The sequence below is a fragment of the Lagopus muta genome, chromosome 24 (assembly GCF_023343835.1).
Source record: "Lagopus muta isolate bLagMut1 chromosome 24, bLagMut1 primary, whole genome shotgun sequence".
NCBI lineage: Eukaryota > Metazoa > Chordata > Aves > Galliformes > Phasianidae > Lagopus > Lagopus muta.
This window is the reverse complement of record NC_064456.1, coordinates 4,345,003-4,360,083: the sequence shown is the minus strand read 5'-3', so window position 1 is coordinate 4,360,083 and position 15,081 is coordinate 4,345,003. Positions and strand designations below refer to the sequence as shown.

The 15,081-nt window shown below is 59.0% G+C and overlaps 1 protein-coding gene across 2 annotated transcripts; it reads right to left on the bottom strand.

Moving 5' to 3' along the window:
* Positions 1-84: 84 nt before the first annotated feature.
* On the bottom strand, positions 85-6,564 carry SPDEF (SAM pointed domain containing ETS transcription factor). Of its 2 annotated transcripts, none has more exons than XM_048925714.1 (6): positions 6,319-6,564; positions 3,368-3,703; positions 2,588-2,785; positions 2,467-2,514; positions 2,145-2,285; positions 85-2,063 (listed from the first exon to the last, which is right to left on the bottom strand). In XM_048925714.1, exons 2-6 carry the CDS (start codon positions 3,684-3,686, stop codon positions 1,885-1,887), a joined length of 885 nt encoding a protein of 294 aa, XP_048781671.1. In that variant the 5' UTR covers positions 3,687-3,703; positions 6,319-6,564; the 3' UTR covers positions 85-1,884. The 2 variants fall into 2 exon arrangements, with proteins under 2 accessions (XP_048781671.1, XP_048781672.1); XM_048925715.1 differs by lacking the exon at positions 6,319-6,564 and adding an exon at positions 5,625-5,755.
* Between the last annotated feature and the right edge of the window lie 8,517 nt (positions 6,565-15,081).

Sequence of the window (15,081 nt, the reverse complement as noted above, 5' to 3'; positions counted from 1 at the left end):
CAAAATCCCCACCTCCCCCTCACCCCCCGTGCCCTCTGCAGCCCCAGGATGCGGCACTGGGTGCTGCAGGAACGGGGCTCGCTGCCTTTGGGGTCAGCTGGGAAATGGCACAGGGAGCTGTGGATCGTGCTGGGGGGCTGTGGGAAGGGGAGCACACCCTGTGGGATGGGCCAAGCCATGGGGCAAAGCCTTGCAAAGCCCTCAGGGGGATCTGAGATAAACCAGGTGGAGAGCATTCCCAGTGAAGGCAATGGGATCCTGAGCTATACTGGGGAAAGTGGGAGGTGGGAAAGCCCTGAGGTTCTGGCACGGCGTGCAGAGACTTCCTACAAACCCAAACCCACGGGAGGTGCAACATGTGGGTCACCAGCCCCTGTCCCAAGCAGCCCTGGGAAACAGCAGCAGCTGTGAGCAATGGGGGTGGAGAAAGGGGGAGAGGGGGGGAGAAAAGTGATTTTCCCTTATGTACGCAGCAGGGTTTGGGGCTGACCCCGCAGTGCTGCCCCTGTGCCCACGGAGAGCAGCAGCAGGACAAGGGCAGTTCAGTGGAGGTACAGGCAGAAACATGAGCATGAATCATTTTTTTTCGCAGGGATTCAGGTCTCCCTTCTGCCCTCTCCACCTGAACCTAAAGCACAACTCACCGCCAGGCAAAACCATGAAGAAAATCAAACAAATAACAACTGTAATATACAAGGTGGACATCGCTGGGTGGCCCAGAGCTTTGTGAAATGTGCAGTTCCCACCATCCCCCAGTTCTGTGTCTGGAGGGGAATGGCAGAGCTGTGTCTCTTTCTCTAAGGAACAGGACAGGCGGAGGGGAATCCCAAACCCAGCAGAGAGCACCGTGCTGAGGATGAGGGCTGGGGGATTCCGGGGGTCCCCATGCCCAGGGCTGGGGGTGCGGCTCAATGGGGGCTGCTGAGGGAGCTGAGGTCCCACGTTGTGCAGTCCCTCCCTGTGCACAGCGCACATCCTCAGCCATGAGGTGGGATTTGAGGTGGGACCCCCCCATATTTGCAGAGGGATGGGGGATGCATCTGTCCCGGGGCCTCGTGTCTCTGTGTGGTGTGAACCCATAGCAGATGGGGGTGGGTGCCCCAGCTCCCTCCCACCTCCCCCTCCCTTATGCTCACCCCACAGGGTGAAGCCAACATGCCTGGCGCCGCAGTGCCCGACCCATAGCCAGGGCCATTGTCCTCGTTTGTGCCGTGAGCCCAGCTTTGTTCCCCATCCCCATCCCGTGCCCAGGAGGAAGGGATGGAGTGGGGTCCCACCACTGCACCCCATATTTGGATGGCCCCATCCCCGACATCCAAGAGCTGTTCTGGGGGTTCATCCGGGGCAGCTCTGTTGCAGCTCAAGGGTTTGCTGGCAAAAAGGGGGAATGACCCCAAATCCCAGCCCAGTGGTGGCACAAGGGCAGGGTGCTCCCTGTGCTGGGGCAGGTGATGCCATAGAGTTATTGGGGTCTCCTATGGGGGAGGCATGTCCTGGTGATGCCCAGGGCTGTAGAGAAGTGAGGGCAGTGTATGGGGACAGCAGGTCCCCAGCTGCAGCCCCGGTGACCTCAAGCACGCTCTCACCATCGATCCCAAGACTGCAGGCAGCCCCCCCTCAGCTCCTCAATACATTGTCTGTCATTTCCATGTCCCTCTTTGCAGCCTGCAGCCCCTAAATCCACACCATGCATTGTCCTGGCCCTGGAGCTGGGCACAAAGCCATGCTCTCTGAGCTCATCCCCACTCCAGGTACGGGCTCTGGGGACAGAAGGGTCCCTACGGTCCACAGGGATGACCCCAACCACGGTCCTAAAGCGCTGGAAGACGATGATGAGGTCGTGGAGGGCAGTGAGAGTCCCCCACGCCCCCGAGGCTCAGTCCCTCAGAGCGGGTGCACAAACTGGTAGACGAGGCGCTGCGAGATGTCGGGTTTGCGGATGATGCCCTTCTTGTAGTACTGCCGGATGGAGCGGCTCAGTTTGTCGTAGTTCATGGCTGGGCGGTTCTTCCGGATGCCCCACAGTCGCGCCACCTGCGCCGAGTCCTCGATCTTGAAGATCCCTACGTGGGGGGAGCGGGGATGGGAAGTTTGGGGTCACCCCCCTACGGACCCTTCCCCTGACCCCAGGAGTGCCCGCCCACCTTTCTCCTTGTTGAGCCAACGGATGAAGCGTCCGTAGTTGTGGGGTTTCAGCAGCAGCTCCTTCAGGAACTGCCAGAGGTGGATGGGCTGCCCGGCACAGGATGAGTCCACCTCGCCGTCCGCCCATCCGCTGTCACCCCCTGCACAGGGAGGTGTGGGGTGGTTGATGAGCCCTGGGGTTGGGGCAGGAGGCAGCAGGGAGAACAGCGGGGTCCAACCCTCAGCTGCCCCATAGGGATGCATGAAGCCCCCCTATACCCCGTGCTTGCATCTGGGGCTGAAATGAAGGTCAGAACCCCAGCAAAGCCACGCAGAACTCACCGCAGTATCTCACATCCCCCGGGGCAGCTTTTTCCTTCATCCACGCAGCTGGAAATTGGGGAGCGGGCGGTCAGAGGGAGCCCAACCTGCAGCTCCGCGCTCCCCCCAGCCCTGCACGTACCCGACTTCCAGATGTCCAGGTGTGCATGCAGGACATCGCCGCAGACGGGCGAGCGCTGGCAGAACTGCTCCTCCGACATGGCGCACAGCTCCTTCCCTGACAGCTCCTGGAAGGACTTCCCAAGCTGCGGCAGTCGGTACTGATGCTCCGTCCATAGGATCCACTTCTGCACGTTGCCAGGGCTCCAGTCTGCGGGGTCTGGGGTTGGGGGCAGTGAGAGCAGCGTCACCCCATAGGGCCGGGGGTACCCTGAGGTCGTCCACCTCCGTGGGGCCAAGACTGGGGAGGATGAGCGAGTCCTTTTCTCCTCATTTTGAGGGGTTTTTGGGGGGCATTTAAGGAGCCTTGCAGGAGGTTTGGGGGTAGGTTGGGCACTTTTGGGGCAGCCTTAGGGTATCCGAATGGTTTTGGAGCATTTAGGACATTCTGTTTCAGGGCACATCCAAATGTTTTGGGGCACTTGGAGTGTCCTGGCAGATTTTGGGATCTGGGGGTATCTGGTGGGGGGGGGGGGGGAGGGGGCTGCATAGGGCAGTTTGGGTATCTCAGAGTGTGTTTGGATCTTCTGGTGGTGTTAAAGGAGGTTGGGGGCATTCTGGGTGGCTCAGTGTCTTTTGGGGGTATCAGAGCACACGGGGCACTTTGGGGCAGTTCTGCAGTATTTTTGGGAACATTTAAAAGCTTTGGGGCCATTTTCAGGGGTCTGGGGTGATCATCTGGGTTTGGGGGCATTTTATAGGTTTCTTTTTTGGGGGGGAGAGGAGATCTGCATGCACCCACCTGCAGCAATGTTGAGCAGCTTGCACGCCGTCTCGATGTCCTTCAGCACTTCGCCCACCACCATGCTCTGCATCTGCTCCAGCGAGTGCTCCTCCAAGGGCAGCCCCCCCTGCAGCTCCCCATCGCCCCCCAGCCCCAAACCTTGGCTGTCGATGATGGGGCACTGCTCCGGCTCCTTCTTCACCTCCCCTCGCCCCCCTGGGACGCCGCTCTGGGAGGTCTCCCCCATCCCTTTGGCAGCCCACACGACGTCCTCCGAGTAGAGCATGTCGAAGTAGTGCAGGCAGAAAGGGGTGCTGGGGGGGCTGGGGCTGCCCATGCTTCCAGTGCTCAGACCTGGGATGGGGGGGGAGGAGAGGCTCAGGCACAAAGCAGTGCTAAGCCTGTTAGAGGGGGAAAATCCTACAAAGAGAAGCACGGAGCCCGGGGAGCCTTGGGAGGAATGTTGGCTTAGGGTTGTGATGGGGATGGTCCCGGTTTTAGGGTGGGAGATGGAGTCTGGTTATGGGGCACTGGGGAGTCCTGGGTGAGGCTGAGCCCCCAAAGCCCCCGCATGTGGGACGTGGGATGCCTAAACCCTGCGATGTGCATGGAGAGATTCAGCTGAGTGCATCCCAGCAGCAGGGGCACAGGGGATGGCTCCCCTGGGCCAAATGGCTTTGGCCACCCCTGGAACACAACTTTCCCTTCACTCCATTGCTATAAAAGCTGCTCCCATTTGTCCGTCCCCATCCACTGAGGGCTCAGGAGGATGAGCCTCATGCAGCAACCCCACAGAATGGCTCCATCCACTGAGAGCTCCAGGAGAGGAATCCAGGGACCGGTGCTCTGCGAGGGGATGGGGACGAGGGGAAGGGGCAGCACTGAGCTGCACAGCACCGCTCAGCCTGGGAGTAGATTTGCTCCCAGCACGGTGCTCACACAGCATCAGGAAGAGCCGTACTGGGCACCAACCATGAGCACCAGCCACGTCCTGCTGTCAGGGGTGGCACAGCCCCACAGTTGCGTGGGACCTGGCACCGCAGCACTGAGAGAAGGCAGCGATGACGAGGAGGGGAAGGAGAAAGGGGCTGCCTCCCCCCTCTCCCAGCAGTTTCCCTGAGCGATGGCACCCGCTCCCAAGCCTCCCCTTTATCTGCTGCGGATGAAAAGAAGAGCTTTAGCAGATCCGCCTTCCATGCAGCCCCACGCTGCTGCAGCACAAAGGGACGCGGCGACAGCTGCACGGCTCCAGCAGCACAACAGGAGGGATCCCCAACGCTCTGCCCTCCCCCTCCTCTGCCAGCCCTCCAGATGGGCACAGGGAGGATTGGGACGTTTGGGAACGTGGCCCCAGTGCAACCACCCAAGCACCACGTTGTACTCGCAGGGCGGGGGCCGCTGTTTGCCTTCCCTGGGTGGGAACTGTTTGCTCGCAGCTTCGGGTGCCTTTTTTCCCCCTTCCCTCTCCCTTGTTGCTTTTCCCTAGAAAACTGGAGGTGCATCACCATGAGGTACGGCCCAGCAGTGCCGGTCTCAGCCCTATCTGGGGAAAGGAGCTGTGAGCGATGGGGACACCGAAATGCCCCGGAGCAATGCTGGCAAGCACCGCCCGGCTGAGCGCAGTGACACCTCCAGGGATCGGCCTTTCAAACAAGGGAAATTAAACATAAATAAAAAATCCCTCCCCCCCCCCTCCGACCCTCGAACAATGGGGCTGTTAATTACTCCTAAGCCGCTGTGGAACAGGTTGTGCCAGGCATGGGGCACCCGGACGGTCCTGAATCCACAGGTGCTTCCCAACCACCCCCCCCCCCAGGCAGTGAGGGGAGTGGGACCGGGCTGTGTGCCCCCCTCCCCCCCCTGACCCCAGCACTGCGATGGGGCCGTGCTGTGATCCAGATCCACCCCACACATCCCTACTGCCAGCAGCACACCCTTTTACCCTCCAATCCCAAAGCGACAGCTTGAAAAGGATGGAGACCCAGTAAAGTCCTTTCTGCCCCCAAACCTGTTGCCATCAGGGATTTGGGGGTTTGTCCTTAGTTTCTTCCAGCAGCAGACAGCACACAACATGAGAGCCCCCACACCTCACACGACAATGCCCTAAGACCCACCCCATAGCTGGGGACGTGGGGCAGATACAGAAATGCCAGGGGTCCCACTACGGGGTTGCAGCCCCACAACGGGACAAACCCAGTGCACAGGAGGGATGCAGCCCACCCAGGTCCCAAAGCTGCCCCCAGCCTTTTGTCACCCCCCCAAGCCCCCCCATTACCTGCATGGGGGCTGACAGCTGGGCTGTGTGTCCCAAACCCCAGGTCAGGCTGCCCCAGCCATGCATTAACAGCAGTGGGGTGGGGACGGGCACAACCCAATGGTGTCCTGAGCAAAGCCTCAGTGCTCGGCGTCCCCCAGGTGAGCAGCAGAGCTTGGTGTTCCCCATGCAGGGCCAGGGAGCCCCTATTTATAGCAGGCAGATCCCTGCCCGCGAGAACGGCCGTATTGTGGGGGATTTGGCAGCCGAGCGGTGTTTGTGTTTCACTAACCGAGCAGAACCATAAAAATCCAACCTGGAGCCAACGTGCCTCGAGCACTCAGGGAAAAAACACAGCAGAAATCCAGAGAAACGTAGCGGCCCTAAGAAGGCGCTGCTCTGGTAACAGGGTACCCAGCTGCCCCCAAGGACACAGCATCTTCATTGTGGGACCCAACCGCTCTGCGCTCTCATGGTGAACCCAAATCACACCATCTCCATAGAGCAGGTTGGGGTCTTGCAAACCACGCTTGATTTTGGGTGATAACCCCCCGAAGAGCACCTGGAACTCACAGCAGGGGATGGTTGTGCCCCCAGCTGACCTGAGAGCAACGGGATGAAATGACCACAGCAGACAACCCCACACCCACCCCAACCGGCACCAACCTACAGGGGATGGCAGGAGGGTCCACACGGACGGTTGTATGGCTCTTACCTTCAAGGGGCTCAGCAGCAGCATCGGTCCCAGCAGTGGGTGGGAAGAGCTGACCCCACACCGCTCGGCTCAGTGCCTGGGGTGGGCATGGCCCCAAGCGCAGTGCCCCAATGGGGATGGTGCCCCACAGCACCCACCCAGCTCACCGGCTCCGAAGCATGGGCTGCCAGTGGGCACCGTATGGGGTGGGGGCACGGATGGGGCACAGGGAGAGGTGGCTGAGGGACGGAGGAGGTGTGCGATGGGGACGCGCTCAGCAAATGCCTCCTTGGCCCATTATATCCAATTCCTTCCTTATTTACCTGAACAAACAGGCTGCGTGCTTACCTCAGCTGGAGGTGTTTGAACAGCCCGAGTGGGGTTAACCCTTGAGGGGTGCAGCTTGGTGCCAGGCTCAGCCCCATGCGGGACCCCATAGGGGAGTGGGGCAAACCCCAGTTTACCCCTTTCCACCCAAACACCCACCCTGGTTGCACAGATGTGCAAGGTGAGAGCAGAAGGCTCTCCTGGAGCACAGAGACTCATTGGGTGCGCTATGGTGGCACGCAGCATCCCGTGGCATTGCAGGGGGAGCAGGGATGCTCTGAGCCCCCAGGGACAAATCAGGACCCGCTGCTCCAACCTCCACCCCAAAATTGTCAGGGATCAGCACAGGGACGTGGCCCCTTCTCCTCCCCACATTGCTGTCGTGTGGAGCAGAGTGGGAACACGCAGTGCTCTGGGTCTGGGTTGTCCGCACCGGCAAAAGCAGGAAAAAGCTGTTCTGAGCGAGACAGACCCCGAGCTGGAATTTACGGCCACTTCGAACACGTAAAGAACGCAGCACAGCTCAGGCAGTTCTCCTGCATGTGCGAAACCAAACCCCCCTGCACCAAACCCGACGCTGTGCCCAAAACCCTCATGATTTTACTGTCACCCCCCGCCCCCCCGTACGTCCCATGGCACCCAGGGACTCTGCACCCCTCCTGCTCACCGATAAGCACAGGTGTGCGCCGGGAGGAGAGAGGGAAATAAAATCCCATGGAAAGGCGGTCAGAGCCTTAATGTTATCTTATCCTATGGAAAACACTGCCCCCAGATTAGGGCTGCTGCCACCTGAGGTGAGCCTTCCTCCTCTGTTTTGGGAAAAACAGCTGGGTTGGGAACACGTGGCAGGGAGAGATGGCGGTGGGAAGGATGGGGGGCGTTGTGGTGAGGTGGGGACGTGACATAGGCGGTGTGGGGAGAGGGGTCCTCTCAGTGCCCCCAGCTCACTGCAGCTCCAGGACCCCCCTGCACCGCTCTGAGCATCTTCTCCCTGCTCCCATCAGTGCACAGCACTGCACTCAGTGCGGTGCATCCCTCCAAGTGCCACACAGCTGCAGCGGGCCGAGCTGCCAGGGGCTGTGCCCACAAAATATGCAGCACTGCATGTCCTCAAATGGGCTCCAGAGTTCCCAACCAGGACCCAGCACTCAGCCCCACAGCCATCCAAGCACTGGGAGCTTTATCAACGCTCGTGCGTGGAAACATAGGTGTGTCAGCCATGGGGAGTTAAGATACAGAGCAGAACCTCCAGGTGAGCCACACGCCCATGCTCATGCTGGGAAAGCACTGTGGCCACCCCTGCCTTTCACACCCCCCGTTCAGTGCACAGCCCCACACTGCAAACGTCTGCCTTCCACCACATCTCCATACAGATACGAGTGCAGGGGATGCTTGCAGGCACAAGTTGTGCACAGCACTCCTGCCCTCCTCGCTGGGATGTTGGCCAGGGGCCTCCCTTGCTCGTTAGGTTGAGTTATCATTCATTAGCAAGGCCAGGAGCAAACCAGAGGAGGATGCAATGGGAAGGCATAGGGCAGAAGAGGCTCGGCTCTGTAGGAGCATCCCAAAGCCGGGTCCCCTTGGTGCTCCCTCCCCCTGTCCTGCTCTCCACTGGAGCTGGGAAAACTCTCCCAGCTCCTCCTATCAGCAGCACCGGACATTTCGATAAGTGAGAGATTAAAGGGAAAAGCATTTCTCTGCCTTGCTGAGCGTTGGCTTTGCTCAGGGGGAGGTGAGCTGCACCTTGCAGGGCTTGAAAATGGAGAAACAGCCCCAAAAATGGGGAGAAGAGGTGAGAAATCCAGGGCTGACAAAGCCCATTTGACGTCTGCTGCAGGACCAACGGTGCCTAGCGCTCACCACTTCCCCAGATCCATAGCAGTGCTCCAAAGGGTTTGGGGTGATGGGTCCCCACAGATGGGGCCAGCAGTGGAGCTGCCCCTCATGGGAGCCCAGGGCTGCGGCCACCTGCGTCACCCCGGAGTTGTGCAATCCCAGCTGGTTGCAAGCAGCTCTGGTTACAATATGCAAAAGAGGAAAAGAATAGGTTGCAACACCTTGGGAACAACAAAAGAGGGGAAATGAAGTCTGGCTTTTCTGCTCTGCCTGCGCAGCTCTGGAGGGTTTTTCCTCATCCTCACTGCCAGGCAGTGGGCCGCGGCTCCGGTGCGATGGAGCAGCACTCCATGAATCAGCGCGGAGGAATCTCTGCGCCTGCAGCAATCGCTGGCTGCACGGCAAGAACAACACATCAGCAGCTCTAGAATGGAGAGATATAATAAAACCATTGACAGGACTTGATGTCACTGCGAAACCGCAGAGGGCACCGAGCTGGGCCGGCACCAGAGCCGAGCAGCAGTTCCTGGTGTTCTGCAGAGCGCAGTTCTTCTGCTGTGTTGGAAACAGCAGTGAGCCCAGCCCAGCACGGCGTGGGGAGATGGGGTTCCTCCCACAGGGATCCCAGCGCCGCGCAGGAGGCGGCTGCTCCTAATCTTAATTGCTCTTCCCTGGATGTTTGCTTCCTGTGGTTTGCTTCCACCCCAGCCTGCGCCCAGGGTTTATCGCGTTTGGAGGACGGACGCACGGAGGTCAGGGCAGCCGTCCCAGGAAGAGCCGCCCCAGTGGAGATGGGGATCGTGCCCCATTCCCATCCCACTGTCCCTGTGCTGCAGGAGGGAGCGCAGTGCAGAGATGGCAGTGGGGACATGGCCCTCCCAGCAGTGCAGGGATGGAGCTGGGACTGCAGCTCTTGGAGGGGAAGTCTTTGGGGTCGGGGCTCTGTTGGCAGCCTCCAGGAGCCACATTACCGAAGCACACGAGGAGCAGCCCGGGGCAGGCAGCAACGCGCCACGACCCCACGTGCAGACCTACCTCAGAGCATCTCCTTAACACCTCCTCACCCCCATCCCTCTTCCCAAAAGCCAGCAGCGCGGTGCCAGGCGGGGCCGCTCCCCTTTATTGCCCCCGGCCACGCGCCCCGCGCCTCCCATCTTCCAGCTGCTGCCATAAACCCCGTTTACGGGGCGACGTGCGTCTGCTCAGCGCAAACAGCCGCGGTTATTGCTGCCGGCGAGGCGCGGGGCCCACCCTGATAAAACAACCCGGGGCTCCCGACCTCGGCTCCTCGGCCGCGGTGCCGCTGACGCAGGCGGGGAGGTCGCAGGGCTGGCAGTCGGGAGCACCGGGATCCACCTGCCGTGTTTGCTGTTCCCTGCTTAATGCCCCGCTCCTTTCATCCCCGGGTTGCATTAAATTCCGGCTTTTGTCTCCCAGGATTAAAAGACTGGAAATGGTCGCAGGTCGCCCTGCGGTGCCAGGAAGAGAGGAGCTCAGGAGGAGCTGAGGGTGCGCCCGGCTCAGCGCAGAGCAAACGCGGGCAGAGGTGGGGTGAGGACAGGCCATGGCCGAGCCTTGAATGGCATTGGGTGCAAAGCAGGGGAACCATCGAACACAGACAGCTCTGGGGCTGGGCTGCCTGCTGCACCAGCTGCATGCAAACCTCAAACCACCCAACCTTGGTTGTTGCTCACAGCAGGGAGCTACGATGTAGAGCTCGATGATTTTAAGGTCCCTTTCAACCCAACTATCCCATGGCTCCATGACTTTTAAGGTCTCATCAACCCCATCATCCCATAGTTCTATGGTCTTCAAGGTCTCTTCCCACCCCACCATCTCATGGCTCTATGACCTTTAAGGACCGCCCAACCCAACCACCCCATGGCTCCATGATCCTTCAGGTCCCTTCCAACCCAACCACCTCATGGCTCTATGATCTTTTAGGTCCCTTCCAACCCAACCACCCCATGGCTCTATATTGCATCCCCACTTCCTCACCATTCAGCCCACCAATAGGGTGGAGCAATGGGGCCAGCACACCTCACCACGCCACATGCACCCAGCAGCAGTTCCCAGCCCTACGCACGCAGCCAGGTGAGACAGGCAGGGCCCTGTGCCAGCAGACACGATGCCTTCTTGCACAGCCTTTGGCAGCTTTGTTTCCCACAGCAGCTGCCATGAAGAAATGCAAATTCATTCTTCTCCTCCGTTGCTTTTTTTTCTTCCCCCCACGTGCAAATGATTCTCGGGCATAACGGCCCCAGAGCGTGGGAGCCACGGGGTCAGGGAGAACCCGTGAGCCGCTCTGATGCCCTGGGAGCCCAGGGCAGCACACGGTGCCCCGCAGCAGGAGAGGCTCTTGGGCACAGCTCCCCACAGTCCTGTGCTGTCCTCAGGAGAGCCAGCAGAAGGTTCTGTCCCAGGTGGGAATCCATAAAAATCAGCCTCAAAAGCCGCAGCGTTGGCTGGAAGTGAGAGCTGGCAGGGCTGGGTGGGAAGGGGTGGCAGGAGGTGAATGGTGCTCAGCCACCTCTCCCCAGGCTCACAGGAGCCACAGCTCTTTGAGACCAGAAAATCCCAAAACTGCCCTGCAAGGGCTGGAGCTCCCAGGGAGGGGGGCAAACCCCCATTCTGAGCTCCATACAGAGCTCAGATCTCTCTGCCCGTGGGGGATGAGGCCACTCCGTGCACTGCAGCTCCAGGGCAAAGGCATTGCTCTCCAGCACTGAGCATCGCACACTTATGGAGGGGTCATGGGGACAACCACACAGGGCTCAGCGCAGAGCAGCTGGGGATGAGCAATGCACAGGGAGCTGTGACTCAGCCCTGAGTCACCCAGTTCCTAAGGAGATGTGTTGTTCTGATAAGCATCACCCAGGTCTGACACTGCAGCCCCCATCCTGCCCAGCAGCACCTACACCTGGGGGGCTCAGTGGAGACCCAGGGTGGCAGGACTCCAAACAAGGGACGAGGAGGCCCAGCACCCTCTCCCACCTCTGCAGGTAGTTGCTGCTCCCCAGCACACACAAGCTGCCCTCCGATCCAGACCTCCCCCCATGGAGCTTCAGCACCACGAGAAGCCCCCCCACATCAGTGACATCCTATGGGAAACAAGCACCGTTTCATCGTGGTCTCACAGGATAGAATACTAAAGCAGACAGCAATTGATGCCCTCTGTTTTCTTGCAGAAGCCAGGCTCCAACCTCAGCCACAAACATGACCCCAAATGGGGCACCCTCACCCCAAACCCAATTCTCCCCATCCCAGTGCTGGCTTGGGCCCCAATGCAGCAAGAACATGGCTTCTATTCTCAGCTGTGGATTTGAGGGCAGCAAAGTGTTTGTTCTGTCAACACGGGCCTAATCCTCAACCAAAAGCTGATGAAAAAAGCCATGGGGGGGAAGGATGGGAATCAGCTGCCCTTTTGAAACAAAGCCCTCACCGTGACACCCACAGCCCCAAAAGGAAGGAGGGCACCAGCACTGCCTGAGGCAAGCAGGGCAGGATCCCACCCAGGGATGTGCCAGTCCCCACAGACACCCACAACACCCTGCAAGGGGAACAGGAGCCACCAGTGGGACCCCAACCGTTTGGGTGACAATATTGTGAGGTTTAGAGTTTGTCTGGTGAAAGTCCCATGGCAGCAACACCAGGTCCCCACCTCCCTTTGGCCAACACAAAGCCGTTGGGCACAGACACAAGCTGGGATTAGCAGCTGTCCCATGACACAGCCGTGACACCAGCAGCCTGCCATGAAGGCGCTCACCAAGACTGGCATTTCCAGATGGGTCAGAAACCCTTTTCCTGGCGGGATGACTCAAAACTTTGTCATCTCAAGGCTCATCTTCAGCTCAGACATGGAGCAACCTGACGCTGCTCACCCTGCGGTGGATCCCAGACCGACCCTGAGGACCATAGGTATCCCAGCCCCAATGGCACAGCTGCCACCAGCCCCACAGCACTGTGGGACCCACTCCTGCCCACTGATGGCATCTCAGCACCGCACCCTTGGCCCGCAAAAGGAAAAAAAAGGAAAAAGTACCTCTAGCAGTTTCCATTTGTTTGCTCTTTAAATAATGGCTTCCTTATCGCTACGTATGCAGATCCCTTTAAAATTCAGACAAACCTGCTTCTCAAGGCACCTGCCGTCCCACACCCCGTATTGCCTGCAGGCACTGCAGAACAGAGCAGCCCCTGTGCCGACTCAGCCTGGGATGGGGGTTCCAAAGTGGGGGGATTCCTCCTGGAGGCCTTTGAAAGCTCCCCAGCTGCTGCCATGTCCCCATTGGAGCAGATGGAGCAGAGGTCTCTTCCTGCTGCAGCCACCCCATGTTTGGTGGGACACCAAGCTCCCCATCACCTCCTCGCCTTGAGATGACAAAGTGGGATTTCCAATGGGAGATGCCACCCTTCTCTCTCCACCCTGACCCATGGCGTGGTGCACCATGGAAGTGGACGGCTATGAGCAGGAGATTTGGGGACGCTGGAGGTGCCACCACGTCCCTCTGGGCAGCCAGGCTTGGGGACAACACATCCTCACTGTACATCATGGGGAGGTCAGGGAGAACCCATCGTGTCCTCAGAGTCAGACAGGGTCACCCCCAGGGTCACATCTGATGCCTCTCCAGGCTTCTGGGCTTTGCCACCACGGACTGACATCACAGCCCAACCTGCAGCTGTCAGAATTAATTGAGGAAACTCCAGCACAGTAAACAACGAGGAGGGAAAATGGGGCAGATTAGATAACAGGAAGGTTCTCCTTCGCTCTCCCTGCATGGAGCTCTTCAAGTCCCAGCCAGCACTGCACAGCTTGGGTCGTGCTCCCTTCTGCCAGGCTGGGGACAACTCCACGTCCCCAGGGCCGGGTCTTCTGTCCTCCTGCCCCAGCACAGCTCCATCTCCTGCTCTGGGGCTCCAGCAGCACACAAATGTGGGTGTTTGGGGTCTACATCCCCACTGATGGACATCTCTGCCCTTCAGATACCACAGCTCTGCTCAGCTTCCTCCCCAGCAGGTCACCTCCATGAGGGCAGCAGGAGGTTGGTGACACCATGCCACTCCATGGTGCGGTGGGAGCAGCACAGAGCACACCCAGAAACGTGTGACCACCTTCCCAGCCCAGGAGCAGGGCTGGCATCTGCTCCAGAAGCATCTGGGGACCCAGCACCATCATCAGCAAATCCCAAGAGCTGGGAGAGCAGCATCCCACCGCGGAAGGAATGCAGATGAGGAACACGCTCAGCTCCCTCTGCTGGCACCTACTCCAGTCCAGGCCAGGAATCGTGGAGATTTCACTACTGCAGATGAAGATGTAAACAAAACAAGGGAACACACCAAGCTCTTAAGCCAGCCCTGATCCCATAATATTTGGTGGAGCAAGCAATGCTGCTGCTTACCTGTGTGCACCATTTGCTGCTGCACTTGGTTTCCAGTGCATGCTTTTACTCAGCTGTTCTGTGAATGGGATCCGTTTGAGATTAAGTTCCCTTAAATCATTTCTGTCTAACTGGCCATTCCCCATTAATGCACGGGCTGAGCACACAAATTACAGCTTACAGCAAGCTTCCAAAGAAATCCTCCACCAAAAGCTGTTTCCACACACGGAAAGTGTGAGAAGGAGCCCCACCTGGGGGGCAAAAACACCAGCAGAGCCACATGTGAATGAAGGACCGGGGATGATGCAGGATTTCCTTGTGCAGCAGCCCCAGCAGTGAGATGACCTCCACTATAGCAGTGGCAGCAGGTATCACAGAATGGTCCAGGTTGCAAAGGAGCACAGTGCTCATCCAGTTCCAACCCCCTCTGTGTGCAGGTCGCCAACCAGCAGCCCAGGCTGCCCAGAGCCACATCCAGCCTGGCTTTGAATGCCTGCAGGGATGGGGCATCCAGGACTAGCCTGCCTGGGAGACAGCACGAGGAGGGAGGTGTGATCACACTGTCCTGCTCTGGTGAGCTTCTGACAGGTTGCAACCCTAAAGACAAACAGATTCTTTCAAGCAAATAAGCAGTCAATGAAAAGTTTGGTGGGGGGAGAGAAGGGGAGGCATCCCAACCTATCCAAACAGAGACTTGTTTTAAAGCCACCCGGGAGCACCCAGAGCTCAAGGGGTGCATTCTTTTCGTGGTGCAAAACAAACACCCATAGGCACAGATAGCAGGATGTCTCTTCCCCGTGAGGCTTTCAGTCAAGCTTAAACAGCACATGAAAGCTCCAGGCACTTATTCAAATGTTAAAAAGCAAACCCAGCACACACATATTGAGGTTTCTTGCAAGGATTAGTAACAAAGTCACATGTAAGCAAGAGATCAGCTTTACCTAAGCTGCTCCAGAATACAGTTTATATAGGCAAATGTTTCGGCTGGGTGCCCTGAGCAGCAAGGCCTGGCTTGGGAAATGCCACCAGCCCAAGTGACAGCGCAGTGCCTCCAAGGACCTTCACATGCCCTCATCCTCATCCATGGGGACACCAGGCACCTCCCTTAGTGCTTCTCCCCCAGCATCCCCCTCCCCAGCTACCAGCACTGCGTACCAGAGCAGCCCTAAGGGAGCCCCCCAGGGACGGGAGCTCCAGCACAGCCCCCCATCCCTCACAGGCTCTCCTCCCCCATCACCATTCGCCA

Coding starts and splice junctions, on each gene's coding strand:
- SPDEF (XM_048925714.1), bottom strand. CDS start 3,686: ATGGGCAGCCCCAGCCCCCCCAGCACCCCTTTCTGCCTGCACTACTTC. Junction 2,515..2,587: donor CCTGGACATCTGGAAGTCGG/GTACGTGCAGGG, acceptor CCCAATTTCCAG/CTGCGTGGATGAAGGAAAAA. Junction 2,286..2,466: donor GGGGGATGTGAGATACTGCG/GTGAGTTCTGCG, acceptor CTCCCTGTGCAG/GGGGTGACAGCGGATGGGCG.